General features: G+C 42.5%; 1 protein-coding gene across 1 annotated transcript in view; it reads left to right on the top strand.

Annotated features, from left to right (window-relative positions):
• Positions 1-3,275: 3,275 nt before the first annotated feature.
• The window catches only part of LOC308165073 (uncharacterized protein), a gene marked incomplete at both ends in the record, with an annotated part of 202,992 nt that continues 181,441 nt past the window's right edge, over positions 3,276-24,826 (top strand). Inside the window, one exon of the mRNA XM_080539173.1 lies at positions 3,276-3,435. Coding sequence (XP_080395299.1) covers positions 3,276-3,435 — 160 coding nt within the window. The remainder of the gene's footprint in view (positions 3,436-24,826) is intronic.

Raw genomic sequence — 24,826 nt, 5'->3', positions numbered from 1 at the left:
GAAAAACAAGAATATATATATAGGCTATAATATAACACGTTTAGGCTTAGAATGGAAGATGGGGCATGCCTATTACCCCCAGAGCAGGTTTTTAGCCTACTAACATGAAACCTTTTTAGCGAAATCTATGTCAGGGTATCTACGTTTTAAATCAGTAGTAGCTTCTTCTAGGCTCTCGAACTTCAGGGCTTCATTGTCAGTCCAGACGCAGAGGGTCGCTGGGTCCCGGACTCTGGTCCTGATCCCCTTGTCATGGAGCTGCTGCCGAATCGGCCAGTATTGGTCTCGCTGCTTCCTCCGGCGGACCGACATGTCAACAGTGATGTTCAGCTTCACGCCTGGAAGACCCCTGGGCCTCAGCTCCTTGCATTTTCCGGCAGCTTCCAGGATGCAGAACTTCTTCTGGAGATGGTGCAGTTTAAAAATCACCGTGCGGGGCCTGGTATGTTCCTCACCCAGGGCACCGATTCTATGGGCGATTTCTATGTCCTCCTCCTGTAATGGAATGGTTAGAAGATCCGAGAGGGTCTTCGCCAGGTAAGCCGCCATGGTGTAGCCAGCCTCGCTCTTCTCAGGTAGGTGCAACAAGCGGAGATTATTCCTCCTGGATCGGTTCTCGAGAAAGTCAATCTCATTGATAGCATCCGCTAATTTCTTTTCCAGGGATTCAATTTTGGAACCTTGCACATCCAGCTTGTTGCTTTGTATGAGTATGTCGGCTTCGGTTTTATCTAGGGATGCTCCGATCTGTATTTTTGGGGCCGATACCGATCACCGATTTTTTTCCTCAAGATCAACCGATACCGATACCGATTTTAAAAAAAATACATAACTGTAGGCCTACTGACTGGATAGCCTACATATTTTTTGCTTTTTAGACAAAAGTTTTGATCCATTAGGCACCAAGCAAACGCAGACCCATTTTTATGGCATAGTAAAAGTCTGGCCTATCACCCAGTTAGGGCCTGAAGCCCAAGTCAGTCGATATGGCTGTATAAAAGACATCATAAACGTGGCCTTCATGGTTTACATACTGTTACGTCCTCCTATGTTTTCTGTTCAGTTATCTGTCTTCCCCAGGGGAAAAATAAATAAAAAAAAAAAATAATAGGTTTTTGCGATCGGCCATTTTTACCGATCACCGATCGAGTCATTTGGAGTGAAATCGGCCGATAGATCGGAGCATCCCTAGTTTTATCCAGCCGGTTACCGATGGACGCCACTGATATGCTCAGATTGTCTATTTTGTTCGAAAGTGTGTCCAGTTTATCCATTTTTCTGGTGAGATTAGTGTTCGATGCCACGAGTGTATCCAGCGTTGCTTGTAGTTTCTCCATCACCGGCATAGAGCGTGTCTTTGGTGGCATACAGGCGTGGTTAATTGTTTGTTTGTTTGTTTGTCTGTTTGTTTGTTCAATAGGCAACTCGCGAAAGTTTGCCTAAGTTTCCCAAATGACGGACAGAGTTATAATCAACTTAAATGCATAAGGAAAAGTTTGTTAAATCATATCAAGTTGATTTTGGGGTAAAATCAATTATTTCCCCCGAGAGAGTCGGACCCACACGTCTCACTCGCTGCTCGTCATGCGCACCGGTTACTTTACATTCTGTACCTACCCAACCGAATTGCAACAGAGATTTCGGTGCCTCGTTTCGGTTCCTCTCTCGCCCCCTGGTGTCCGAAACGGACGTTACATGCAACCGCACGTGACATCGCCTGTTAAACTTCCACTCAGTGCATGTAATCCGAGACTGAATCGCTCTCAACAAGTGCGAGGCAACGCGCTTGCAAAACAGTTTTGTGATTGTTCTGAATTTAGCGGGAAAAAGGGATTTCAGGAAATCCCTCTCCTTTGCGTCTCTCCATCACTTTAACAACGTTTTATTGGCAGGGGGAAAGAATTGGAGTCTAATTTTTATTGACAACGGATTTACATGCTGGAAAAACATGCAGCTAAAATTCAGGGAACATTTGGACAATAAGAGACACACGGAAGCTGTGGTCGCATGGTCTAATTACAGGGCAATATGCGCGGTGCAAAAATAATCTAAAATCATCACGAACAGAACGGCGGAGGTATGGGAAAACAGGGCTCATGTCGGTGTCATCAAAGGTAAAAGTAGGTTTTCTTTAACTCAGCTGATGCATTACCTTGCTGTTGATTGTTTACCGAATGCTTCATCTGACTGTCACACTGTGATTTTACTTGTGTGAACAGTTAATTAGCCCGTTTTGTGCGTGTACTCTCATGTAGGCCTACTTCATATTGATGAGCTGATAATCTTTCAGTGTGTGTGTGTGTATGTATGTGTGTGTATGTGACTGTCAGTCACAAGTTTATATTCTACGGATGTTGTTCAGTGCTGTATGCGCATTCCCGGTTCTGTGTGTACTCTTGTGTACTTCATATTCAATGAGCTGATTATCTTTCAGTGTGTGTGTGTGTGTGTGTGTGTGTGTCTTGGGCGGATCTGTCAGTCACATGTATATTATACGGTAACCTATGTTCAGTGCTGTAGTTCCCCATGTTCTGCTGCAGCTGTAGCATCAGGATATGTTGGTATTTGATCACCTTATATAAAACATCGCCGCTCTGCATTAATGGCGTGCACTCGAAAAATCGCGTCAGTGACCACTGATGTGAAAAATCCTGGATTTCTATATAGATTTTTTTTTCTTTCAAAAGTACCGATTTAAGTACCGTTTCGGTACCGGTACCGTTTTTAAAGTACCGATTTGGCACCGGTATCGAATAAAACCAAACGGTACCCAACCCTAGTTAGGTGTCTGGTTAGAAGGGTTACGTGTCTGGTTAGAATGGTTAAGTGTCTGGTTAGAAGGGTTAGGTGTCTGGTTAGAAGGGTTAGGTGTCTGGTTAGAAGGGTTAAGTGTCTGGTTAGAAGGGTTAGGTGTCTGGTTAGAAGGGTTAGGTGTCTGGTTAGAAGGGTTAAGTGTCTGGTTAGAATGACAGGTGGAGGGAGTAGAGAGTTAAGTGTCTGGTTAGGGGTTGTTGTTGGTATTGTTTGTGAAATATACTCTTCACTGTTTATGCTTCCTTTGTTTCCACTGCACAGATCCACCTCACAGCCCAGCTACCATGTCTGACCCCAGGTCCACACAGTCCCCTGGTTCTGGCTGTGGTTCTGCAGCCGTGGAAAGCACACACGGCCGATGGATGGTGGCAGTGAAGCTGGAAGACTGCAGGAAAACACTCAAACTCAATGTGGCAATTAAAGAGGAGGAGGAGGAAGGAGGAGAAGACAAGAAAGATGTGATGGTGAAAGAAGAACAGGAAGAAAGGGGAGAGGAAGAAGAGAAGAAAGATGTGATGGTGAAAGAAGAGGAAGTAGAGGAGGAAGATGTGGTGATGGAAGAGGAGGATGAAGAGGACATGGATGATGAAGTTGGTGAGGATGATGAAGATGATGAGGATGGTGAGTTCATGTTATGTATTTGGCGAAGGCCAGGCCAGGTTAATGAGTAGATCAAAGGGCGCTGGCAGATATTTAGTCTGCATTTACACCGCAGGTCCAAGTGACACAATTCTGTTTTTTTTCCTCACGTTTTTTCTCATGTGGCACAGATGGGTTATGTAACATGCAGGTGTAAGCAGTATACAAGCACATTAACTCTGATATTCTCAGATCCCATTCAGGCCTCAATCTCATGCTGGCCTCTATCAGATATGAATGTGATATGTGTCATTTCTACTGCGGTCTCAGCAGGCAGGTCGCATATACAGTGCTGTGAAAAAGTATTTGCCCCCTTCCCAATTCCGTGTGTTTTTGCATGTTTGTCACACTTAAATGTTTCAGATCATCAAACCAATTTTAATATTACACAAAGATAACCTGAGTAAATAGAAAATGCAGTTTTTAAATGATCATTCCATTTATTGAAGTCAAAGAGTTAGGGTTATACAGGTGAATAGTAGCAGGGTTATACAGGTGAATAGTAGCAGGGTTTCAGGGTTTTTCCTGCATAGAGAATTATGAGGCGGCCGCCTCCATCATATTTCTTGCCGCCTCCAGCTCTTGTCAAAACTCCGACAGTCGTATTTCCGACAAGCGTTGCACTTGGTGGATTTCTGTCATTTCTAACTGCAATTGCGGCACTGCGCCCATGTGGTGGCGGGGGCGCTATTCAACCTTAACCCTGGTGGCGCTGTGCTGCAAATAAGCTTAGCTTTGGTGTTTGCTAGCGAAGACAAAACAAGGAACCAGCCAGCAACATGTTGAGCCCTGGACTTGCACACTGGTCACTTTGTCAACTGTCAGAATAGTCTTTTAGGTCGAAATGTTATTTCATATCAAAAATCCTGAAAGTCACATTAGTTGGCTTGCTGTTCCATTATCCAGAATGACAAGTTGAGCCTGTACCTGCGTTAGTCAGTGCTCCTTTTAATGTATTATTTGCAAAATGATCATCATTCATTCACACACATGCCCATGTTGGCATGGGTTCGAATCCGGTCAATGCCCTGCTGATATACCCTCACCTCCTTACTTTCCTGTCCTATCTTCACATCTTCATTTTGAAGTCTGTCAGGGGTTTCAATTGCTGAAAAGTTGTATTAATCAGACAGTCAACCATAGGTTTTGGACTGACATGGTACTACTGTCATTAACAAGTACTAACAAACTTTCGCCGTCATAACCTCATTTTGTGGCAGAAAAACCCTGAGTAGAATTTTTTGATGACGCGATCAAACAGTGCAATGCTGTTCTTATTTATTTATTTATTTTCAGTTATTGTGCTTTGTTGGTATAGCCTAATGTCTGCTGGAGTGTTCAATAAAAGTGATCAATAGTGAAATGAAAAACTGCCGGTACGCATTCGGTATTCGGACAAATGTTTCCTTAAATTCAGCTTCGGCCAAGAAATTTCAATTGGGTGCATCCCTAATTTAAATGACACAGTTCTATCAAGGATGGAATATTACAGTTTTCCATTACAGGTATCCTAACACTCTGAACACTTCATGTTCCCACAGCGTGTGCAGACTCCAGAGATGTGGTGTTACTTCTGGCACTGCTGAGTCTATGGAAACAGCACTTGTTCTCATGTTGTTTCTAATCCTGTATATGTTCCTATTCTTATAGGAGAGAGCTCCAACCCAGACTCAGACATGGAGCCCAGCTCCACCGCATCAGGAAGCCATAAACAACACAGACGGAGGAGGAGGAGCTCAAGACAGAAGAATCACCACTGTTTAGATTGCAGTGAGAGTTTCATTTGTCCAACTCACCTTAAATCACAACCACAGACTCAAGGAGGACAGAAGACTCACTCTTGTCTTCAGTGTGGAAAGAGATTTGGTTATATGAGCAACCTAAAGACACACCAGAGAATACACACAGGAGAGAAGCCGTTCTGCTGCTCCCAGTGTGGGAAGAGTTTCAGTGAGGCAGGTGCCCTAAAGAAACACCAGAGAATACACACAGGAGAGAAGCCATTCTGCTGCTCCCAGTGTGGGAAGAGTTTTAGTGTGGCAGGAAACCTAAAGACACACCAGAGAATACACACAGGAGAGAAGCCATTCTGCTGCTCCCAGTGTGGGAAGAGTTTTAGTGTGGCACGATCCCTAAAGACACACCAGAGAATACACACAGGAGAGAAGCCGTTCTGCTGCTCCCAGTGTGGGAAGAGTTTCAGTGAAGCAGGTGACTTAAAGAAACACCAGAGAATACACACAGGAGAGAAGCCATTCTGCTGCTCCCAATGTGGGAAGAGTTTCAGTCAGGCAGAAAACCTAAAGACACACCAAAGAATACACACAGGAGAGAAGCCATATCACTGCTCCCAGTGTGGGAAGAGTTTCAGTGTGGCAGGAAACCTAAAGAAACACCAGAGAATACACACAGGGGAGAGGCCATATCCCTGCCCCCAGTGTGGGCAGAGTTTCAGTCAGGCAGAAAACCTAAAGAAACACCAGAGAACACACACAGGAGAGAAGCCGTTCTTCTGCTCCCAGTGTGGGAAGGGTTTCAGTCAGGCAGAACACCTAAAGAGTCACCAGAGAACACACACACTAGTTAATACGACTGCTCCCAGTGTGGGAGGTGTTTAAAGGAGGCAGGAGCCCTAAAGAAGAAGGGGGGGGTCTGCTGGCTGCACCATCATCTACTGTATGTACATGTGCTTGTTGATCGGATCAGGGAGAAGGTTGTGTCATGACATGAGCCTTTTCTAGATTATTTTCTCTCAATTTCTCCCGTCCTCTCCTCCTACCCTCCCTTCCTCTCCCTCCTTCCTCCTCCCATCCTCTCCCCCCTTCCTCTCCTCCCTTCCTCTCATCTCCTCCTCTCCTCCCTTCCTCTCCCCCCTTCCTCTCCTCTCTTCCTCTGCCCCCTTCCTCTCATCTTCTCCCCTCCTCTCCCTCCTGGAGAGTGAAGGAGGAATCGAGGTCATAGGAGTTGAGATGTCCTTGACCCCTCCTGCGTCATGTTACCGCCCCTTCCACCCAGATGTGGCCTTGGTGTTTAGAAGCCGAGTGTGACTGAATACTGGTTGTTGTTAAGTTTGCAATAAATCCTCCTAATGTTTCAGCTGGAAGACTGAGATGTTGTACATCATATCACATTAAGATATACATCCTATCACTTCTCAGTTTTCTATTAGATCAGCTTATTTTCTGGACATACGCCTGGACGTACTCCAACACTATTCCTCCCCCCACATTTGTTAGATTGGCTTCTAGCCTGTGTGTATGGATTGACATTGACAACAATGCAGATTTATTTTTTTTGGTGTTTTTATTTTTTCATTATTCTGAAAGTTTCAATGTTTTAGAGCCCCCTCAATATAACAATCAACAGTTTTAGGATCCTTAAATACTTTTTGTCAGCGAACTAATTTTGTTTTCATGACGTGATTCACTGTTCACAACACTCGTCTGCTCTAACACGTTCTGAGCTTTGTACTCGGGTGAGTGTTGTCATGGTGATACATGTCTTGTTCATGTTTAGGGACTGTGTGATCACCTAGTTTTGTGTAGTTTTGTGTTTTTAGCATGTTCATGTTCTGTCAGCATGTTGTGATGTGCTAAACATGCAGAGCAGTTGTTGTTGTTAGCTAGCTAGCTAGCGCGATGGAGCACCGTCTGAAACCAACGTGTTTGTTTGTTTTGGTTCAGGGAGACTTTCTCCGCTAGTTGAATCGAGGTGTACCAACATTCACATAAACAATAAATTAATCTAATTTCAACTGGTTTCAGTGTATGACATCATCATTTGAGAGCTGACAATCTACACTTTCATAATCTGTAAAAAAAAGGAAAGATGACCTTATCGACTTGGTCCACCTTTCACCAGCTGCTGTCACTCACTTTGGTATAAAATGGTGCCAGTGATGTCATTGATGTATTATTTCATAAGGGAACATTTCAACCTCATGACTCACAATAATAGAGCAATCTGCCAACAGTGTGGGAATAATATTAGATAGTGATTGAGTCAATTATTTATCACAATTTCCCCTTTCAACAGAATACAAAACAAAACACAACTTTCATAAATAAATACATAGAGCATGGAGAAATTAAAATGTTATATTCATCACACTTCTGAAATGATCCTTCAAAATACAGACCTCTCTCTCTTTCTAGGCTGATTGTGTAAAAAGAAATGATATATGAACTGGGTGTTGGAAGTTTACCAGTGTTCTGGGTACATTCTGAATGTAAGTTGTTATTCATGATGACTTTGTGTTATTGTAATAAAGGCCTCAGTTGAGACTCCTTGTGATGTCATCAGATATCGATATTACCATCCTCGTTCTAGCTATGCTCTAACATGTTGATTTTTTCTAGATCATTTTAGAGATTTTGATCATCATCTACAGTGACTCATTCACTAGTAAGCTGTCATGTATTCATAGCTTTCATGTGACGTCACAGCATAGTGGAAACGCCCACCTGACGGGCAAAAGGCACTGCCTGTGAAGTTGCAGAGCACCAGGAAACACAGTAGCATTGGTTAGAAAACAATCATGCCAGATAGTTGCTGTGCAATCGGGTATACAAACCGGCGAGGAGATAGGCCTGGGTTGTGTCTTTATAGGATACCGAGTGAAAAAGAAAATAAAGAGAGGAGAAATGTGTGGATTAATGCCATCAAACGAAGTGTACCGGGAGCGGGACAGAAAGAATGGATGCCATCAAAGCACACACGTCTGTGCAGCGAACATTTCATCAAAGGTAAGTTAGCTAAAGTAATGTTAATATAATTAGCTACAATTGCAAAGCATTTAGCCATTATCTGTACATAGCTAACGTTAATCATTTCTGCATGGTTTGTTTAGGTGGCTTGTCAAAAGGTTGCTAACGTTAGCACTTAGCTACTAATGCCGTAACGTTATTATCGCCTTGATTCATAGGTTTCAAATCTGACGACCCTTTGTCTCCTGACTGGGTTCCATCAGTGTTCTCGCACACATCACCCAACAAGAAGAGGAAAAGGGAGAAAGCAATGGACAGGTACGAGCAGCACAACAAAATTATGAAAAAGCGTGAGGAGAAGCAGCAAGATGCAGCTGCCCCAGCACTGCCAGATCAAAGCCTACCTGACGTGGAGCCAGAGCTACCTGCTCCTGAGGCTGAGCAGTGTAACAACAACAGGTGCAAGGATAATGTTGCAAGACTAGAGAGGGAATGCAAGTACCTTAGGGAAGAGAACCGTCAGCTGAAGGACATGATCAAATTAAGTACATTTGATGAAGCCACCTTAGAAAATGATGATGAAAAAGTGATAATAATGACTGGAATGCCCACCTATGCCAAATTACACGTTGTTTATATGTTTGTCTTCTCCCTGTTACCAACTGGTACAATCCTCTCTCCTTTCCAACAACTTGTCTTAACCCTTATGAGACTCAAAATGAACCTGCCCCTTGCATTGCTTAGCTGCATCTTTAGAGTCTCCGTTCCAACTGCTAGCAGAACATTTAGAAACACCATTGATGCATTGAATGCCAAGCTTGTTCCAGCACTTGTGTTTTGGCCAAATAGAGATGAACTATTGCTGTCACTGCCTATGGTATTTAGACAGGTTTTTTGTAGATGTGCTTGTATAATTGACTGCTTCGAGATATTTATTGAAAAGCCTGGAGACCCAAGAGCAAGAGCACAGACATATTCAAATTACAAACACAACCATACCATAAATATCTTATTGGTATCACACCACAAGGAACTGTTTCTTTTATATCTAACGGATGGGGTGGTAGAACATCCGACAAACACCTGACTGAAAGATGTGGGTTTTTGGATAAACTTAACCCAGGGGATGTTATATTGGCAGATCGAGGATTTGATGTAGCAGATTCAGTTGGTCTTTTCAATGCACAACTTAAGATCCCAGCATTTACAAGGGGCAAAAAGCAACTGAGTCCAGTAGAGTTGGAGTCCACACGAGGGCTTGCATCTGTCAGAATCCACATGGAGAGGGTCATTGGTGAGGCCCGAAATAGATACACCATCCTTCAGAGTAGAATTGGAATTCAAATGTGTGAAGCTGAACATCCTCATGCTCTTACACCTCTAGACAAGATAGTGCAAGTGTGTTGCGCTCTGATAAATGTTGCTCCCTCTATTGTTCCTTTGGGTTAGTACCTACATGGATAAAGCTGTATATGGTACGCACATCGACGGGTGCTGGGTGAATACAATAAACTAGGAAATAGGATGTCCCGCACACCGTAGAAGATTTCTTTGTATGCCTCATCACAAATGTGTACATTTCATTTGGAAAAACTGCATATTCTTATGTACATTTAATGAAATAAAAAAACTGAACATGTACTGAAAGTTTGTTTTATTTTAATTGTTATTGTTTTATTAAATATTAACATCTGAACATTTTTGTCCTTTGTGCTGTGTATACCATAGAATGAATGAAGACATGTCAAGGTTTGTTCAGTTTTTTCTGCTCCCTCTTCTGTTTAGCTAGTTCTCTTTTACAGTCACTGCATTTCCAACATGATCGTTTTATGTTAGTGGTGTCTATCTTTAAGCAAGCGCTGTGAATGTATTGTGTTTTACAGATCCCTGATGTACACTCAAGTATGTCATCAGTAGGCAGGACAGGCATTCCACAGTAACAACTCTTGCCTTCAGCTGGTTTGGTGGCATGTGATGCTAGAACAGGAGCTGTGAAGACTTTACCTACTAGCTCTGGAATTACACAGGTCCTGACAAATGTGTGGACCTTCTCGCAGATAATGTCAAAGAAGTCTGAATCAGGCAGAACTCTCTCAATGTACATTTCTTCTGTGTCTGCTGTCCCTGGTCCCCAAACAGCGAAGTCACAGTAGCTTGCTTCTGTCAGGTGAATTTGGGTCTGGACCTAATAATAAATAATGCATTATATTTAGTCAACTTGAAATGAAAGTAACAATTGCGATGCTTTACACCAGCAAATATAAAAACAGATTGATTTTTTAAAAATCACCTGATAATAGTACTGATGGTCCCTCTTTAGTGATAGTTTGCCCTCAGTCAGTTGTAGACAAAACGTGCTGTCTCTGCTTTTCTCCACCATTGTGGTACCCTGAAGGCTGCTGGGTGCCTTAACCTCCAACACACCCATGTCATGGCAGTCACATGTTAGGACACCATCAGGTGATGCCCCTAACCAAGGATATTTGGGGGTGATGAACAGCCCTGCTTTGTTAACAGTGAGGTTGGTGTGTTGGCTCTCCGTGAGCTTGGTGTATTTCTTAACAACCTCTTCTTCATGTTATAATTTATAATTTTGCCATTTAGCAGACGCCTTTATCCAAAGCGACTTACAATTACGAATTACAGGGACATTCCCCCTGGAGTAACTGAGGGCTAAGTGCCTTACTCAAGGGCACACTAGTAGTGGTGTGGTTTCAGGCGGGATTCGAACTCACAACCTTCCGATCACAAGTCCAACTCACCCCATCTAAAAACAACACAAACAGTGTGTCTTAGCAATTTATGGTAATAGCTTACATGTTTACCACAACAAAGTGCACAGCTAATGTGACAGCAATGAACACAGCTCTTATCACAGTAACATTACTGAGGGATCATCATATACTCATTGTACATCGAGAAAGGTGATGGGGGATGAAGATTTAGGGGGAATGGTGGAGTGGTGGCCTGGAATGAACAATGCAGGGCCATCACTCTAGAGTGACTCAGCATTGTTTTGAGTTTCTAGGGTCAACGACAGGCATGGAATACAAAAGGGTAATTGCATATATTCAAATGTATCTTATGGAACACAGAAAGGCAGAAACTGTGCAATCAAGTCTTTGTAGTCATTTAAATGTGTCTATTGTTCTAGCCCAATTCAAGTATTGCTTATGATAATTTTCTCTTACATCCCCTAGATCGCTGTCGATGTGAGTACCTAAGTGGCTGTGAATACCTGAGGGAATGTGGTGTTTTCTTTGTATCCTTGTAGGCGACAGGATAGCACACTTTCTTCAGCAGGGAGACTGATGGTTTGACTGGGTCAGTGTGGCAGACTGCTCGTATGTTGGAAGCAGTCACCCTTCCTGCCTTCTGCTCAAACCACATGGCACATTTTGCTTGAAGTTGTGTCTCCTTCTCTATCACGTGGCACTATTTGAAATAAATAAGGTTTAGTAACAAGTTTGTGACATGTGGATATGACCAAATTTACTGACTGATGTGGCCTAAATGTAGCCTACCTGTTCTTCTGTCAAACTCAACCCTGTAAAGATCTCTTCACTCTTTGCCTGTAGTTCTTTGTCTGATAAAGCTCGATACTGGGGCATGTACAGTTGGCTTAAAGGTGCAGGGATGTTCAGCTGCACTGCCCTTGGTATGAACCTGAGTGTGAATGAAAAGACCATTGTAAATTGTTATTGGTGCTGAGAAAAGTTGCCATATAAATGCAATGAATTACTATCATAAAGATGGCATGGCATGTTAGTTATTTTTTGGGAAACCAAACAATCATTATTATTTAGTGTTAACCTCTTTGCATGGCCAGGGACAACAGACAGGATGCAGCTTTTCACTGGTTTTTTCTCCCTGTCTTCAGTTGCATGCAGCATGCTGTACATTCATCAGGGGTTGGAGGTGGTATCTTTGCTGGGGGGAGGTCACCCCAGCCAGCAGCTTCTCTCTTTCGCTGGACCTTTGTAAACCTTATCTGGCTCGCTTCAGCATACAAGTCAGCTGGTTTCAAGGATGCCATACTGGGCTCAATCCAGCTGCAGGCCTTTTCAGTGCATGCAGTGCCATCTAGCCTGCATGTAATTGGATGTAGTAAAGCGAACCACACTGGAAATAAGTCCCGAACTTTGTCGTGACGTCCCTAACAAATGACTTTACTGTGATGTATAATGCATTTGTTGAATCAAATCAAATCATACCTGTTCACAGCTGCAAGCAGGGCATATGTTATGGCACCTATGTGGGAGCAAACTTCTCCTAATCCTGCCATGCAGACACAGTGACCAAATCGGATGAATCCGTCCTTTTCCACAGCAACCCATGCTGTCAGTGGTGGATCATTGAGGCAGTAGGAATGGTTCACCTGACACGGACAGAGGTTTTGTTTAGATTTCATTTCATCAATGTCAGCCCTGTCACCAGCTGTAAACATCTGTGATCAACGTAACTATCTACCAAAATTAGAGCTATCTAGCACAAGAGAGTAATTTAGCTGTGTAACGTTAGATTAGACAACGTAGCATAACCAAAGGCAAACGTTAGGTACCTTCGCTTTGACAAGAGGCTAGAGCTAGCTTACCACTGACCGTAACGTAACGTTAGCTAGCATACCGATAGCATTGGCTAATTTAACGTCACTCTCCTTGGCTTTGACGATGAAGAAATTCTTCACTTTCCACACGCCAGCATTAGTTACCCAACCAGAGTTGAAATATTTGTAGCTTTCGGTGCTTTTAAAAGCCTTCATCCTGGCTGCGGTATATGGGGATGGATTCTCCACCAGATATATCCAGATGTCACCGAACACGAGATCAGGCAGGGACTTAGCTGCATTTAGTGGTTCAAACACAGCCGCGGGGGCTAAATATGGGTCGCAAGTGCCCAATATGTGTAGCTTTTCCGTGTATCTTGCTAGTTCTTCATGGGTGAGGTGGTCTAAATAGTAGGCAGCCGGTAAATTGTTTTTGTCCCAAGATGGCCGCGCGCTTAGTCGCCGCAGCTGGGGGGGCTACCACACTGGTGTTTCATTGTGTTTTTAAGAACATTTGTATGTTCACTTTTTTTTAAAGTACTTATAGGGAACAGTTATGTATATAGTACCTACAGCAGGCTCGACTTATTAGAAGTCGGCACGCAAAACGACAAGATAGTTACGGCGGATTTCCTGGAGCAATACAGAATTGACAAGGACATCGCCAGGCTACCGGGAGAGCCCTGGTTCACAGTCCCCTCCCTGAGGCGGAAACGCCGGCGGCGAGACCGTAGGAAACGGCGAGGCCGCCGGGGAGGCCTGCTAGCAAGGCTGAGGAGAAGCCCAAACAAACCAGCTTTGCCAAGCATTTTCCTCTCTAACGTCAGATCCCTGACGAACAAGATGGATGAACTGAGACTACAGGTGGCCAAAAACAACATCGTAGGGGATAGCTGTGTGATTATTCTGACCGAAACCTGGCTAAATGACAACATTGTGGACGCTACTGTTAGCTTGGAGGGGCGTACGTTGCACCGCGCTGACCGAACGGAGCTTAGTGAGAAGACCCGCGGAGGCGGCCTCATTATATCTATGAAGGACAGCTGGTGCTTAAACACGAAAACTGTAAGTAGCCACTGCTCCCCAGACCTGGAATACTTGACTGTTAAATGCCGACCCACATACCTCCCTAGGGAGTTTAACGCGGTGCTAATTACATGTGTGTATACAGAGAGTCGTGAGAACAGCACAGAAGATCACCGGCGCCCCCCTCCCCTCTCTGGAGGAGCTGTACAACACACGCTGTCTCAGGAGGGCCTCCAAGATCTCCAGGGACCCGACCCACCCTGGGCACGTACACTTTGTCAGGCTGCCCTCGAACAGGAGGTACAGGACCCCGGCCACTAAGACAAACAGACTGAAGGACTGCTTCTACCACAGGGCCGTCAAGGCCCTGAACACAGAAAAGGCCTAAGTTCTGGGCCCAGGACAGTCCGGACGGATTGTATGGCAGCTAGTGCTGAGGCACAAACATGTACATTTTCAAGCCTGCAAACTGTGACACTTTAAAATAACGTGAAAAAATACTTTTGTGCAATATGACAACCCTAGTTGACTATCTACAGGGGAAGTACCCACAGGGGTAGTGGTGGTCTAGTGGATAGTGAGTTGGACTTAGGATCGTCAGGTTGTGAGTTCAAATCCCGCCTGAAGCCACACCACTACTAGTGTGCCCTTGGGTAAGGCACTTAGCCCTCAGTTACTCCAGGGGGAATGTCCCTGTAATTCGTAATTGTAAGTCGCTTTGGATAAAAGCGTCTGCTAAATGACAAAATTAAAATTAAAATTACTATCTGTGCAGTATAGTACAGTGGATTGTGTACATAGCCTTTATTGATGTAAACCAGCTCCTTACCTTCTTGTGATTTTATGCTTTTATGCTTTTTCAAAAAAAATAAAATAATCCCTTTCCTAACACCAGGGGAGCCACCCCTCCTAAATTTCGTTGTTTGGTACCTGTACTGTAGCAATGACAAATAAAGTCCATTCCATTCCATTCCAGCAGGGGGTCGTCCTCCGTGGCTGTGAGCCTGTTGGCTCTGAAGTTTGTCATGTGCTGAACCCCCTGCCACACCCGCCTGGAGTCGTTGCTCAGGAAGCATTCCTCAATCTTCTCTCTGTGGTCTGCCTTGGCCTCCCGGATTTCACGGTTTAGGTTAGCCCTGTTGGTGCTGTACAGCAGTGTGTCCTTCGCTGAGAAGGCGTTGTCCCTCTCCTTGAGCAGTTTTCGGACCTTCTCAGTCATCCATGGCTTCGTGTTGGGGTAGACCCGGACACGTTTGTCCACGGTGGCTGAGTTGGTGCAGTTCACTATGTGGTTCAGAACCGACGACGTGAACTGTTCCAGGTCCTCATGCTCATATTCCTGCCATGAGGTGTCATTCAGGCAGATCTGCAGTGGGGCGGACCCTGCTGGCCAGGTTCTGACAGTCTTAGTGGTGATGGGAGCACTTTTCCTCATGGGAGTGTAGGCTGGGATCAGGAGGATGGACACGTGGTCAGACATGCCTAGATGAGCTAGCGGTCTAGCCTTGTAGGCAAGCTTGATGTTGGTGTATACCATGTCCAGTGTGTTATCTCCTCTTGTTGCACATTTAACATGCTGATAGAACTTGGGTAGTACTACCTTCAGGTCAGCATGATTGAAATCCCCCGCGATGTTGTGTACTGCTTGAGGATCTGCGCTCTGTCCACCACTGATGACGTCATGTAGCCGCGCTAATGCTAAGCTAGCAACTGCGCTTGGTGCAATGTAAACAGCTGTTATGTACACCGCGTTGAATTCCCTCGGGAGGGTCGGCATTTAACAGTCAAGTATTCCAGGCAGGGTTTCCGTTAGCAAAAAATTGTGCCGGTCAACGTGTCCGGGAAGATTTCAATTTACCGGACAAACGTGAGAAATTCCGGTCATCATATTAAAATATAATATAGCTGTTTGTCGCGGTGTGTGATTACTGTTGTGTAGCCTATACAGTATATGCCGTTTAATGTCTATTTCTCATCCGATACGATTAGATGCGAGCTATATAATATAGGCTTTCATGATTCGCATGCGCTATGCCATAATATGATGTCCAGCGCTGAACGCGCGCCACTGGGAACTGAACAGACTGCATCGATCAATGAACGGACTCCACATTACGTTAACTGAAGTCTGTTAAATTGTTTGGGATTAATGTGAGTTTTCTATTTTCTCTTTCCAGTTTTACCCTTTTTTATCAATAAAACAACGTCATTTCTATAACCAGGTCTCGCTGGTTGTGAAGGCATTTAGTTAAACTGCCTGTCAAATCATACTTAATCGGACTCGCGAGTATGACAATGAGGAGAACATAACTGTTTATTGAGAAACGATTGATAGGCAGGCTGGGATACGTATATAAAGAAATACCACAATGTCTAGATTTATTACATTTTATTGAAAAGTGCAAGAGGTTACATGTAGGCTTCTGGCGTGACACATAGGCTAGCCTAATTTCCGTTCATATGCCTTTTATCAGATAAAATAAAATAGAATAAAACTCTTTGAAAATAAATAGGCTTTAAATGAACTTAACTGCTTTCAGTAGCTCAGTCAGTCCCACATACTGATGACATGCGATGCCATTTTTTGCCATGTGAAATGCAACTTGTAGCTGAGAGTGCAGCTTATTGTTAGCCGTTTCATTAGCCTGCTCACAGTGGCCTGACCGCCGATATGTGCTCACTGCACCGCCTGTGATCAGTGAAAGCCGACATTCTCATATTCGTTTCTCCTCTCGTGAATCCGTTATTCCTCCCCGATTTTTTGCACGGTGAGCAGAACATTTTTCCATCCCCATCTAAATGCAGCCAGGGGAAATGTTCTTTCCATTCAACTCGGAACCCTCGAGACTTTCTGGCTGGAGGAGCCACTACCTCCATCTCTTTAGAGTCAGACTTCTCCTCAGACTCATTGTAGCTTGGTTTCATGAAGTCATTGTTAAGCTTACTTTGTCTTGCCATGTTTACCTCTCGCTCGCACTTTGAGCTGCAACGTTTGCAGGTTAAAAGCAGGGTTGCCAGATGGGCCGGGTTATCGCTGAATGGGCTACTGGGTTTAGCGGTAATAGACTGGTTAGGCTGTAAAATCCCATCTGGCAACCCTGCCATACTTTTGTTGTGTAACTTGCCAGTGAGTGTCCCCAATAGATAAAAGGTATTTTGACATTCATGGTTGAAACCATACCCAGTGTTGGAATGGGATGAATTGGCAATCGAAGATTTGGGCTTCAACGTCCACTTCAGTCCAGCCTTCAACATGATGACTAAGGAGACATCCCCTGGTGTCCTGAACGTCACATTTCATAATAAAAAGCTTCCAGATGGAAGTTTAGATAAAACTAAAATTGTGTGCACATATGTGACAGGTTTTGATTAAAAGGTCCCCATCTCGGCCATTGTGAAACCTCGCAATCGAGCCAAACAAGTCTTGTTGTGAAAAAATCGTTTTACGGTTTTTGGCATAGGACGACAAACGAAGCGATGAAGAACCCACTCGATATCATATCCAACAGTTTTACATTCACTAAATACCTACATTTAGTTAGCAAAGTCGGGTGGGGGGTATTAGTGTGACAGTGTGTGTAGCCACGCCCACCCCAGCTGTATGTCAAGGAGCCACCTGTGTTTGTTGACAAGTTTACGTTTAAGTTTAAGTTTAAGATGGAGGCTCAAGCTCTCGCTAATGCTATCAACAGAATTTCATAAGCAGGCAGAAATATCGACAGTGGGCAATTAATGAACTCCTTCATATTGGACTATACATAATGGGAACTCCGAACGGGAACTCCAAACTCCGAATCTGACGATGACAGATGACAACGGAATTTCAGACATTGATCTCCACTTCACTTTCATGGGACAGTCGTCTACAGACAGACCTTCTGCTGTGTTCTTGGGTAAGTTTTAGTGAGTTACATGTGTTGTATACTATTTTGTGTTGTTTACTTAGGATAGCCAAACAGTTATTTGTTGTTTTGTGATTAAGGTAGATAGAGCCGTTGTTAGCATCAGTTATTAGACCACTGAAACTACTCACCACAATTATGCCACCCCTCTACAAAACTAATGAGATGGTGGGAGGAAGAAATACGTTGTCAAAGATAAAACATAATGAATAAATACATTTGTTGCAGACCTACTAAACATGCAACATACTGTACAGTATGCACCATTTTAGTGTGCGTGTGTGTGTGTGTGTGTGTGTGTGTACCAGCTAGCCAAACAAGTGTTAGCTTGTTAGCTAGCTAGCTAGCTTTGTTAGAGATGTAATAGATTATAGAAAAAGTAAATGCTTTTGTAATGAACGGTAATCAGGGTTTTTCCTGCATAAAGAATTTTGAGGCGGCCGCCTCCGTCATATTTTAGCCGCCTCCAGCTCTCGACAAAACTCTGACAGTCGTATTTTCTAGGGTGGATTTCTGTCATTTCTAACTGCAATTATGGCACTGCGCCGACGTGGTGGCGGGGGCACTGTTCCGCAAATAAGTTAGCTTTCGTTTTTGCTAGCGAAAAAGCTGATAGTTGATATTGACTGCTCAAGGAGAATACATATTTGAAAGTACAGAATGCCTGAGAGCCTTATATTGCATTATATTACATCATATTTTGATTGGTCATCTGGTGCCTGAATATTGTGTTTTCCTTTACATAAATAATGACATTTCCACCATAAGTTGATGCAGAAAGGTCACAAATTGGTGCATATCAATTCACCGGAATGCAAGAAATTAAGTGTTTGATGCTCGTTTAACACTAGGAGAGCCGCGGATCGCGACCTTATTCAATCGCGATGAGGTGTTTTTCAGCACTATGATAGTTTAACATAGAGAAGAGTGTACTGACGCACAAAGATCGCTGGAGGGCGATGTCACACAAGGCCGTCTGCCAGGCTCCCACTCCTTTTTCCCAGAATGCATTTCGCACCGGCAAGCAGAAGGCGTTTTGAATCCTCCATTTTTTTCACAAAAAAAAAAGCTGTAATTTTGCCTTTACAAGTGTTACCATGTCATTTTATGAAGTTTTAATATGTTTTCAGGTGAGAAAGTACCAATATATATTCCCAAAATGTGTCCAGTTTATAAAAATAACCCGTATATCTCCTCTGACGATTTTCGTCGTCGAATTCGCTAGCATGCGTTCGTAAATTCGCGCTGGAAATCTGGTCAGCACCCATGGAATGCCTCTTGTCCAATCAAATTACCTGGTCCCTTTATGACGTTGAACCCGGTGTGCGCTCCGGCGCTCTCATAGCGAATTTACGAACGCACCCTGCGTTTTCACTTTAATTCATAACATTTGTCGGGAGAACAGGTGTGTATATTGGACAGTAATTCAGCACTAAACTATCTGCACTGCACTACTGTCATTGTGTCATACATGAAGCTTACAGTGGGACAAGAACTTGTCGTCACTTTTTACATTTTACATTTAGATTTACAGATTTACTGCAGCACATATTTACTGTATTGTAGTGTAAAGTAGTGTTACAGTAAATATTTGCCATATTTACAGTATGGTACTGTACTGCAGCATTTTACAAGTGGGAAGCACTGTTATTGTACACTACAGTAATATGGGTTAAAGCAGTATATCTCATGTTTACTGTACATTACTCTAATTTTACTCTGCACCACATAGGATTGCAAGACAACCTCACAGAGGTGGAAGAGGGCCCATTTTTACTCCGCAACAAGAGGAAGCCATTTGTGCAATGGTGATTGCAGATTCCAGAGCGCTGTTATAGAGGATGACAATATCTTTGGCAATATTGAATCTGTTTCAATCTCTACAATTGACAGAGTGCTTAGGAGAAATGAAATGCGCATGAAACAACTGTATAATGTGCCATTTGAACGGAACAGTGACAGAGTGAAGGAGATCCGTCACCAGTATGTACAGGTAAAACATTTATGTGTTCTATGCATACTCTAATGTTCAGTGCTGTAAACTGGTTACATGACAGTTCATACTGTACAATATGTTGTCCAAAATGCATTATGTTACACAGGAAACGTTGTTATAGTTTCTCTCTCTCTCTCTCTCTCTCTCTCTCTCTCTCTCTCTCTCTCTCTCTCTCTCTCTCTCTCTCTCTCTCTCTCTATTCTGGGATAAAGCATGTACTGGAGCTGGACGCCAGGGAACCGCTGCACACATTTATATATCTTGATGAGGTGAGTTTCAATCTGGCAAAAGGTAGAAGGCGTGGCAGAAATCGCATTGGACAGAGAGCCACTGATGTCCCAGGCCAACGAGGAGGGAATATTACCATGTGTGCAGCCGTCTCAGAAAACGGCGTCCTCACCCATATACCCTGTCTTGGTCCATACAACACACAACATCTGCTGACTTTTTTAGACACTCTTTACAGGGACATAATCCCTGAGAATGAGAGGGGTCTAAATGGCCTTGCTAGCGGCCATGGATGCTGCATGTGATGACATCACAGCACAGTCCTGCAGAGGGTGGATTCGCCACTCAAGGAGGTACTTTCCTCGCTGCATTGCCAGGGATGATATTCGCTGTGATGTTGATGAAAATATGTGGCCAGACAGACAGGAACGTCTGGATGCAGTACTGTGTATGTTGTATGTCCAATAAGTACTGCAATATTGTTTACAGTTGTGCACAGCTATACCCAAAGGGTGTTTCTTATGTTTGTTGTAAATAAGTTTGTATTTTTCTTTTGCACAATGCTGTGAACACATTTGAATTGCAAAGAGCATATGCAGTAAAAATGTGAAACATAACTATTCAGCGTCTTGTACTTATTTATCTCACTAAATACAGTAATGTGTAACCCACTGTAGATTTCATATGGCCGTGCAAATAGTGTATAGTACTGTCTTGAGCATTTTCAGGTAGTGTCACCAAGATCTGACTTTTTTGCATTGGAAAACACTTACAGAGTGAACTGTCATAATGAAAACATGACAAAGCCATTTGACTATCTTGTTCATAAACAATGGTGTCAGGACTTTTCATTTTGATGACACTGACAACTGTTGTGCAAATGTTAATAGTGATGTGAGAAATGCACCAAAGCGACTGAGAAAACTGTATTATACACAACAGTGTTGTGTTGTGTATATGTGAGTGAGACTGTGGTCTACAGTGATATACAGAAAAAACATTATATACAATATTATACATATATTTTTGTTGTCAGGACTTGTTTAGTTATTGTCATTTCGCAGAGTCACCTCAATAAAGCAAATGAACAAATGGAACATTTGCGAACAGTTCTGTAACAAAACGCTGTTACGTTTCCTCACACATGTGTAAGTGGAAATCCTTGGCCTTTCCTGTGGTCCTCGTAAATAAACCAGAATAACTCGTTTCTAAAGTCAGTTCCATTCACTTGATGTAATGGTTGAAGCATGGGGGATGGTAATCTTGGGGGAAGGTAATCAGCCAAACAAAGGATTTCCTAAGTAAGTGGAGAGGAGATTGATCTAGGAGATTGATCGAGACTGCGGGAGTTTTCATTACTAACGAATGAAAGTTGATTATCATTATTAAAAAATAACTGTAATATATATTGCAATGTTGTCCCTTTCACACATAGTTCCAAGTAATTTCCTTGGAATCCCAAGCTGTGTTGACCAGGTATCGAGACACAACAGCAGGGGAGGGGTGGGGGAAGGGAGGGGAGGGAGGGGTTACATCACCCTCTGTAGAACATCTTCTATCTAATCGGCGCACTGTGCTAAAATGCAATGCAAACAAAACAACACAGGACAGACAGCAGTGCAGTGATGCGTTTTATATTATATTCTTTGAACAACAGAACGGGACAGGCGCCAGAAACTGCCATAATATACCATACATATATCTGCCATATATCGTACCTCCGTTTTATATTGAGAAATATGATGATAAATACATATAGGGCGGAGGTATGCTATGTGGTGTGTGGCTAGATATTTTCATGTAGCACTGTGACTGCGGGGGAACCCGATGTCTTTGTTCATTGATCGGAAACGATCAAGAGCCATCAACCCTCCCCCCATCAAGCGCATGTCTTATTGAGTCAACACGAGTTGACTCGCTGGAACGAGACAGACTGATACACACCACACCTCTGCCATATCATACATCGGTCCCACATGTATTTATTTACCATCATATTTTTCCAATATAAAACGGTATGATATGGCAGATATATATGGTAGCCTACATTGCAGTCGTCCCGCAGTTCTAGTAGATCGCCGACATCATGTTATTTGATGTACATTTCACGGCAAGATAATTCCGATTTGTGGCAAACACCCAACAATTGTTCGTTCACTAAACATTATAACATGAACACAGTTATAGCACCAGTTCCTAGCACCTAGTTTCCTAGCACCAGGGGAGCCCCCCCTCCCAAATTTCGTTGTTTGGTACCTGTACTATATCAATGACAAATAAAGACCATTCATTCATTCATTCAAACAATGACAGTTACAGTCTCGCTCAAACTGTAGCGAGATTAGGAGACTACTAATTGAGAAAAAGAAAATACATGAAAGAAAGGAGAGAAATAGTACAGAATTATAAATCCGCTAATGTGTGTAATGAAAAGTGCGACAATGTTGAAAGACATGATGTCATAATCAAAATATAAAACCTGGTTGGATAAAATAAGATTCTGTTGTGATTGTGTTGACATTGTTGTGATGTCAAAAGAGATCTTGTAATGTGTAAAGTGGAGAGGAGATTGATCGGAACTGCGGGAGTTTTCATTACTAACGAATGATGGTTGATTATTATTATACAAAAATAATAGTAATAAATATTGCAATATTGTGTTATCATAGTTAACTTCACGCCGGCCGTGCCCGTAACATCAGCAGACAATCAACTGCTGTAAGCTTGTAAGCGTTGAAACCTGCTTGGCAGCTTTGAAACCCGCTTGGCAGCTTTGAAACCCGCTTGGCTCGCTCATGAATTGGCAGCTATTGTTTGCTAATGGGAAACGATCAATAAGATTACCCTCCCCCGTGTATCAACCATCAAGTGATTGTAACTCACTTTATAAACTAGTTCTTAGCCTACACGTTTCTTTGTCAAATACATGCTCTGCATGTTTCTCTAAAATGCATAAAGTTCCTATAAGCAGAGAAGTGGGGAAATTATTAGAGCAATCTTATATGAAGCTTGAGTCAGCTGAGAACGAACTATGGAACAGATTAAATGCTATATATGGAGAGGAGATTGATTGAGACTGCGGGAGCTTTACTAATGAATGAAAGTTGATTATCATTATTAAAAAAGAATAGTAATAAATATTGCAATATTGTGTTATCATAGTTATGAGCTTCACAAAGTCTGTTTATTTGTCGTGAACTTCACGCCGGCCCTAACATCAGCAGACACATGAACACAGTGAGGATTCAAACCAACAAAAATAATTAATACACATCATTTCATTTATAATGTGCAGTAAACAAACAAAATAATGTATACTCTCTGCAATTGGCTACTATACAATGGTGCCAAAATCAACTATCCAAATATGAATCTGCGTATATCTATGTACAACCTTGATTGAACCAAGATTCATAGACAGATTGTCCCTTTTGCATATCATCATAATAGGCATTCGTGTCATCATGTTCTTTACACATTACATAACCAAGATTTATTTTGCAATCACAACAATGTCAACACAATCACAACAGAATCTTATTTAATCCAATCAGGTTGTATATATAATCTATATATATAATCTATATATTGGTTTCAATATACCTCCATAGCAGTCTACAGTCTAATTTAGCTATATATATAATTACATTATGAGAACATCAGTATTTTTACGCCTTTGGTTGTATTGTCTGAACGAACATTGATTGGGAGACATACTGTACAGTTTATCATTTTCATAACTGTCTGCACATATACATATCTTATTTTGATTGTTATTGTAGCCTATATATAAACACAAATATCAGTCTTATGCACTGTGTCTCATTCAGCACTGAAGCCTGAATTTGAGCACAGTGTGTGCCCCCTTGCTACCTCTGCTGATATAAAAGAGAATTGCAGGCTTGGAGAAAAAGATGGCAGTCACAAATACACAGACACACACAGAAATACTGCTAAAACGCTTTATACTAACTCGATTTTGAAAATGTAAAAATGCTGGGTGGTAGAACGCACATATCTAGGAAAAGTCATGAAAGGAGGGTCCTGAAATGTGATCGAGTGCAAAGGTAGAATTTTTTTGGTACTCACTGGTGCTGTTTAACACCTCACGGCTGTTCTAGTGTTAAGGACCCCCAGACAGCCCCGCTTCATGGGTCCCCCCTGATGTCAAACACCACTGGTACCACCTCCGCCTCATTTTGAGCCAGGAAAAACCCTGGTAATGTTATGTGGAATCAAAAAGAATGATTAATTCATTGATATGTAGATTTGCTGTACTGTAGAATAATACTGTGAATTGAAATGATTTCACTAGCCTACTTCAGTACAAGTACAGTACACTGAGTCTATGGAAAACCTACACTAGAGAAGTGTCCACACCTCTGACCTGAAATTTGTGTTACAGAATGAGGAGGTGAGAGGTTCTGAGAGATGACACCTTGATGAGAGTCACCAGCACTTCAGGTATTTGTCATTGTCATTGTATAAGCAATTCTATTTTATGAAGATAGTAGTAGGCTATTTCGTAAAAGTGGTGTTGGTAACAGTGGGCAATCATTTGAAATGTACTGTCTTCTTTTTTTATTACAGCTTTGATGCCCAGATGGGATGGGAAGGAACTACGCCGAAGTCCCACTAGATGCTTTATGGACTATAATGATAAATGCATGCACACGGACAACATTATTATTTTTTACCATTGTTAAAATTATTAATTATTGTATTGCTCAATTGTATCTTGCCTAATTTTTTCCATTGCCATGAATTTTACTCTCTTGTACTTGTAATGGGACGTAATAAACTTTTGGCACACATGGCAATAAAATGATGATGAATCATGAATCTTGAATTATTATTATTATTATAATTATTTAGCTATTTAAACGTGTCAGCCCTGTAATTTTGCTTTTGGGTTAGCTGACAACCCCACTGACAGATGACAGGTAGGTAATGACAGGTAGTGTAATGG

This window comes from Nansenia antarctica (assembly GCF_963989245.1).
Source record: "Nansenia antarctica genome assembly, chromosome: 9".
Taxonomy (NCBI): Eukaryota; Metazoa; Chordata; class Actinopteri; order Argentiniformes; family Microstomatidae; genus Nansenia; species Nansenia antarctica.
This window is presented reverse-complemented; position numbering and strand designations above follow the sequence as displayed.